This window comes from Helianthus annuus, chromosome 3, assembly GCF_002127325.2.
Source record: "Helianthus annuus cultivar XRQ/B chromosome 3, HanXRQr2.0-SUNRISE, whole genome shotgun sequence".
NCBI lineage: Eukaryota > Viridiplantae > Streptophyta > Magnoliopsida > Asterales > Asteraceae > Helianthus > Helianthus annuus.
The window spans coordinates 84591444-84598985 of record NC_035435.2 but is presented as its reverse complement, the minus strand read 5'-3'; the positions used below and the strand labels follow the sequence as shown (position 1 = coordinate 84598985).

Here is a 7542-nt window from a genome sequence, read left to right as displayed (position 1 = left end):
CTATGCTCTGTTATTCGTTGTGAATCCGATTGAATTATCGAGTATTGCACTGATTAATCGTTGTGAGGGTTTAATCTCGTGAATTGACGTAACTGCTGTATTAGTTACTAACCTGCCTGTGTGTGCATTGTGTTAAATTAGGTTTAATCAAGGCTAATCAGTAGGCTTATATCTTGCTCGTTAATCTGCAATGTGAGTCATTCTTCTTTTTAAACTGTTTTCTCACAGTTTGTGAGTAAGTATTACAAAACTCCAAGTTATTTTCAAAGGTTATAATTACAGGGATTAAGTCTATGTAATCACCATATTACAGCCGGTATGTGGGGTTTTGTATACATTACTTATTTCCCGTCACACTTGGACAAACGGGTGGCCAAGGGGTGATCTGACCACAGTCACAGACACCGTTGGACAAATGGGCTAGCTAATGGTTGGTCGAGTGACAAATACTGTGGGTAGTTGGTTTGATATCAGAAACATTGTAATTCCCCTTAATACTGTAATTTATAACTAACGCGTCGTTTTAGAAAACAGAATGATTCACTCAGTATTTCCCCGCTGACAAAACCTTTTTCAAACATGTTTCAGGTGATCTGTGTGATCCAGGAAAAGTGCAGTAAAGCACTACAAGCTCAGAGAAGTGGCTCATTGTGAATAAATAAATAAAACATGTTTTGGCAAATAATGATTTCTGTGTGGAATCAACGTATTGTAAATTTAGGGAATTTATCCCTAAAACTTTGTATAATATATTAAACGAGCATTTTTACGGTGAAAAGATCCTGTAATAAAAAAAAAACTTCCGCTGCGTCATAAATCAGATACCACGGGTACCACTGGACTGCTCGCGGCTCTCGATTCCGTCCAGGGTGGGTCGGGGGTCGTGACAAACTTTAACCATATTGGTCTCGAGTAATGTAATAAACCAATTAAATTTCCGAAACAGTGATATCGATGACTTCATGAGGGACTCGAAACCATGCTGATTGATTATATTAGGCTTTTAAAATTTCTGTTTTCCAGATTTCAATCCCAGAATTAATGGATACGAAAAACAGAACTGACTAATCAACATATGCTCTGATACCACATGTTGGATTAGTTCTGTTTATACATGAAGGAAAACATGAAAACATACCTTTGATTGCATCAGTACAGGCCAGCAGAGAATCCAGATGTAGATGCAGCAATAGTGTTTGACATAGTTGTCAGTTTTGGTCTGGTTCCTCCTTAGGGTGCAATCTAATGATGGTGGCTAAGAAAACCGAAAAGGGTATCGGCCGTAGGAGAGGGAGGTCGAACATTATGATGTTATGGCTAATAGGGTGTCTGATTGTGTAACTGTCTAACCCCTTAACCTCCATATAATTCTCCTTATATAAGCACCCAGGAGGAAACCCTAATTAGTTAATAAGGGTAATTGGGCCCATCAACAATTACCAACTAATTATTTAATAGGATTGTTATATATTTTGATCCATATAATGTAAATGATTATAATGGCTACCAGATTAAATATAAAATAAATATATTTAATCTTACATGATTCTTCAACCATTACTATTATTAAAATTTTGAGAACAACAGGGACGCCAGACACAACCTCATCCTTCTCATTAGCATCATTCACTCCCTACGAGTCCTTAGAATACTGCTTACCGAAATAATTGTTGCGTCAATATGATGACATTTTAGCTCCACAGTCAATCAAGATATTATAAGAGAAGAAATGAACAAAAAGAATTGTTTTGTTTTGAATTCGTAGGCAAGGCAGATGATGTCTAAATAGGAATTTGATTTCACATTTATCAGCCGCGTATAGATCTATACGCGACGTATACCTTTATTCACGTGCCTAGATAACATCGTATCAATGTCAAATATGTCATACATACATTGTTTATAGCTCCATACGCAGCGTATAGATGGCTCGTATACTTTTCGCGTATAGCTCTATATGCAGCGTATGTCAGACAGATTTAACAATGTAGTAGGTTGTCATGTACCCGCCCAGTACATATGCTGCGTATAGACCTATACGCAGCGTATAGACTTACTTCTATACACTGTGTATGACTCTACACGTAGCGTATATATGCATGTTTTGACAGTGTACGAGGTTTGACTGAGTGGTCGTGTACGGACCCTGTACCTACGTTACGTATAGGTCTATACACAGCGAAGGTAAAAATAGAGTTTGGTGTGCAAATAGCCATGTTAGTATGCAAATATGTAGACCCTAAATAAATTATTTATACTAAACTGATATATACATTAATTTATTATTTTATAAAGTGGGAGGAAATGGATAAAGTAAGCTATTATATTGGTTTTGAAAACGAAACAATTTAATTTCATTTTTAACGGTATTAATCTCAAATCCTTGTCAACAAAATGTTTCAATAAATAAAATCTACATGAGAGCATGTGTTTTTATTGTATCTTATCCCATGTAAACTTTACTCATAGAGTCATACTCTATTGTTTCCACAAAACAACTAAACATATAAGACCATCCGTAGTGGGGCGTGGTTTTTAAAAAAAAAAATTCAAAAAAAAAAACGCCGCAACCCCCCCCCCCCCACAATTACGGCCGGGGTTATTAGGCGTTTTTTTTTGAAAAAAATTCCGTTTGGCGTTTTATTTAAAACGCTGAAAATGCTTTAGGGGGCGAGATTATACCGTTGGCAACGGTGAAAATGTTCAAATATTTTTATTTTTTTTTAATTCCAAAATTTACCCACTATATAAATATCACCCACTTTCTCCTACTTTTTTTTATTAAAAACTCACACTTTCTCTCCTACTTTTTTATAAAAACCTCACACTTTCTCCTACTTTTTATATTTTATACAAGCATGCATCCATACCGCCCCCTCCTTTGGTGTCCCCGCAAGACCCATGAACCCGAACACAACCCAACCGCAACACCCGTATAACCTTCAAGACATGGACCCGAGCGTTTTAACGTACGGGGCTTACTTGAGTGGTGCCACTCTGTTCGTGCCTCCCACCTTCGGCTATGGTCAAGCCGGCGGGTCGCAACCGTCACAACAACAAGACGAACCCGAACCCGATATCGATGTCGTGCCGGAGATGCAAACCGAACCGGTGCAAGAGAAATCGAAACGCGGCAGAAGGTCGCATAAGAAGAAGGAAAAGGACGAAACTCGACGTACAAAAACTCACCTTAAATGGACGAAGGATGAGGAATTCGCGTTGACTCGGGCGTGGCTCGACATTTCGGAGGACCACGAAACCGGTAACTTTTATATTTTATTTTACTTATTTTTTACTTATATTTTTACTTTTATTTTTAACATACAACTTATATTTTTACTTTTATTTTTTAAATTTGTAGCAAACTTTCAAACGGGCCCCGTTTTTTGGGATAGGGTTCGTGCACTCTTTTATAGCATGTAGGGTCAAGACGAACATCGGGACAAAGATTCCATTTCTAGCAAATGGACCGACATCAACAACAAGTGTCATGCATTCCAAGATGTGTAAAACGTAACTTCGATAATCGCCCGAGCGGTGAAGGTGACATTGGGGTTTTAACGAGGACTTTGGACGAGTTCGAGAAAACGAAATGCCCTGTCGCGTACTATAAGTGTTGGGATCTACTACGAAAAAGTCCAAAGTGGGTGCGAGTAGGTACCATGACGACTAGTGGTAGACGTCGAGCTAAACGGTCAAAAACATCATCCTCCGTTGACCCTGAAACACCTACTTCGGATGCCCGCAATGTCGATCTAAATGAGGTGTGGACGTTGACGAGGAACTTGAAGAAGAGTTGACCCGACCGCCCGGTAGAAGAAAGGATAAGTGAACGAGGAAAAAACGGTCGAGTCGTCTTGCGATCTCGAGTTAAAGGAAGATTTCGATGAGATGAACTGTCGTCTCCAGACATTCGCGACCTCGGCCACCAATGTTATGAGATTATGAAAGAACGAGTGGCCGAAACCAAAAAGTTTAAGAAGATGCAAGAGGCGAGACAAATGGAAACAGACATTGAGTTTTTGTCCAAACCGATCGACCACCTCCAAGGCGACGCGTTGATCCTTGCGCAAATGCGTCGCCAAAAAATTCGAGAAAAATATGGACTTTAGATCATCTTCCTTTTTTTTAAACTTTATTTTTTTTTTCGGTTTTTTAATTTTCAGTTTTTTTTTCGGTTTTTTTTTATTTCAAGTAGTGTAATTTTAATTTTAAATTAATGAAGATTTTTATGTTTTAAATTAAAAAAAATAATTGGGAAATGATTGTTTGGCCGTTATTGGAATAATGCTCCACTACGCCACTTTTGGAATAATGCCCCTTACTGATTAGGATGACACGTATCGAATAATGCCCCATGATGGGGCATTATTTTGTTTCACCACTACAAATGTTCTATCTCCATTTGATAATCCACCCAACACATTGCAAATGAATTGGCCAAACTGAAGTTGTTGAGGAGTCCATATCTCTAGAACTCAAGAATCCCTTCAGTCTTAACCTTCAAACCACAGTATCTCAACAAGCACCAAATTAATCTTAATTTGAAGTGCAAGCAAAGACTACCTCCAACCCCACCCCCACCCCTCAACCATCAAAACCAACATTCTCTCTTAATTCTTTTTCCCAGCCATATTTCCCACAACTATGTCCATGGGTCAAAGTCATCAAATTCTGGACCTAAATGAAAACCCGCTACCGGGCGATGAAGAGCAATCCACCGTAGACACCACCCGCCCTTTCCGCTCCGTCAAAGAAGCGATAGCCATATTCGGAGACCGCTTACAAGTCTCAGAAACCTACTCACCCTCACCAAAACACCCTTTCACCCTACCAAAACAAGAATCCCCAATATGGAAACATACACCAAGTTCTACCCAAATTATCTTGTCGAAATCACCCAATCAAAGCGATCAACATCAAGCACCTTCTCCTGTGGTCATGAACACCCTCAAAAAGCTCGAGTTCGAGCTCAAGGAAACCAAGAGAGAGCTGAACGTACTGAAAGAAAGAGAGGCCGAGACGGAGGTGGCTTTGGCCTCTTTGAACGCTGAGCTCCACAAGAACATGTCGAAGATAGCGAAAGCCGAGGCGGAGGTGGCGGGGAAAGCACGGTCATCAATGACTATGCGTCAAGTGCTAAATGGTTTTGGTGAAGAGAGAGAGAGAAGGTACTTGTATGAGAAGAAAGCGTTGAAGAAGAAGAAGCCTGTGATTCCGTTGGTAACAGATTTGTTTGCATGGAAGAATGGTATTCGCTACTGAATCTATAATTGTACATGCATGTAATAACTAAAAGACTTGACAACCAAGCTTCATGCATGCATGGGGTGTAAATTGTGTACGAGTGAAATCTCTTTTATAAATGTAAAGGGTGTTATGCATGCGATGAGTAGTTCTTGATTGAGTACAAGAAACAAAAAATGTCGGTACCGAAATTCAAACCGGTTCTGAACCGATATCTGGTACCATTTGCTCATCCCTATTCTAAGGAAGATGTCTCAACCAGCCGGAAAAGCAAAAATACTTTTAAGAAAACTGAAATTTAGTAATTAATTCTTTCAGTTACTACGTGAAAGCCATTGTGGATTCCCATTGTAACACCCAACTTAGTAGGATTAGAAACATGATTCATAATGTGTGATGCGTGTCTTTTACAAAAGTGGTATGAGTTTTAACATTTGCAAATTCAAAATTAAATGGTCTTTTTTTTTTTTTTTTTGAAAGGAAAGCTTCATTAAAACACAACCCCAAGCCCGAAAACCGAGCCGGGACAAAACAAACAGACACACCTTACATATTTACAAATTTACGTCAATCCAACCAAGAAAAAGCGCTACGTCTAGATCTATGTTTAAACCAAAGAAACCCAAGAGATTTAACGTCACTAAAAACATTGTCGACCTTGAAATCCAAATTAGAAAATATGACTTTGTTGCGAGTCGACCAAGTACACCAGCATGAAATATAGATAATGCCTTGAATCACGGGCCGCTCCTTAACACTGATATGGCCACCTTTGTGAAATTAAATGGTCTTTAAATGTGAAAAAATTTGGTGTTCAAAAAATAAAAGAAACATGGTTCATAATGAAATAAAGTTTACGATTGAAGATTCAAAAGGCCATGACAATGATTTTAAATACTTTGTTTAAACTTTACCTTTAATATTTTATATTCCTAAATATTTTCTTCAAACCGAAAAGTCATTTCTGTTTTTTGAACATGGTTTAAAGTTGATTTGCCTACCTTTTTGAAAACGGCATATCTAAAACCCAAAGTAAAAAAAAAAAATTGTAGCTAAATTATACCCTTATACAATTAGCAACTTGGGTTATGTCTAATTTGTTTAAAAGTCACACCCTTTAGTTCATTTTACTCACACCCTTTCATTATATTATATAAGCACATGTACCCCTTTGTTTAACAAACATATCCCTTTGATTAAGACATGCCCCTTTGTTAAACACACGTACCTTTTTGTGCCCACAAATCAAATTAATTAATCTAAAATATGCTTCGAATCTATTACGAACCGCCACGACAGACTCCCCAAATCCCTTTCTAAACCCCTCATCACCCTTTTCCCGAGATTCCTTTCTAATCCCCAAATCGTCATTCGTAAACCAAGAACAAGAGTTTCGATCGCCTTCCAAGGTCATATTGCTTTTTTTTTTTTCAATTGATTCAATCTGTTTTGTTTTCTCTTATTTTTGTATTTACACATTGAATCGCGATTCTCATTCAATCGACTCAGTTTCTTTTGTTTTGTATGAATTTTTTATATGTTCCTTGACCCGTTTCTGTGTGTAATTGGTGGACATAAAGTACGATATCAATTAGTGAACATGTGTGTTATGAGAGAACATGTGTGTTATTTGTAATATCATAAAGGAAAACTGAATTTAAAACTTTCTGTTGAAAATAATTTGCCCAGTGAAAACATTCGCTTACTTTATATTTTTAGACGATCACCATCAAAACAAAAAAAGATCTTCTAATTTTGATATTCGAATTCAAAACTTTTCTGTTGAGAAACAATTTGCGAACAACAAATGTCTTCCAAAGTTTAATTTGCTAATGAAAAATGTTTACATCATAACCGAAATTACAATTTATGCTGATCCTTTCTGTTTGGTACCAAAAAATAACGGACATTGGAACCGGGATCATGCTTTTTGCCGGGAATTTGTGTTTGGTACCGTAAACTAACGGATACCGAAACAGGAGACCAACATGCCAATGTGGATAGCAAGGAATATGAATGAATTACAGAAAACTGATGTCAATTGTTTGTGGTTTCCTCACTTTTTATCAATTAGTTCCAGATTACACCTTCCGATTCAATCCAGATTTTTTGTTAATACTTCAAATTAATCAATACGTTCGTCAAGATATATTGTACTAACAACCAATATATAATGCAGCATTATATATTAAATTATTAGTGCACTTGGGTTGTGTTACCCCATTTTCATTCAAGGCTTACCTTTCTCGCGGAACATAAGGCATTGAGAAAACGTATTTGAAGACACAACAGATA

General features: G+C 37.5%; 1 protein-coding gene across 1 annotated transcript; it reads left to right on the top strand.

Moving 5' to 3' along the window:
* Positions 1-4647: 4647 nt before the first annotated feature.
* LOC110931353 lies at positions 4648-5265 on the top strand. The gene has a single exon (XM_022174750.1). It carries the CDS (start codon positions 4648-4650, stop codon positions 5263-5265), a length of 618 nt encoding a protein of 205 aa, XP_022030442.1.
* Positions 5266-7542: the final 2277 nt, after the last annotated feature.

Coding starts and splice junctions, on each gene's coding strand:
- LOC110931353 (XM_022174750.1), top strand. CDS start 4,648: ATGTCCATGGGTCAAAGTCATCAAATTCTGGACCTAAATGAAAACCCG.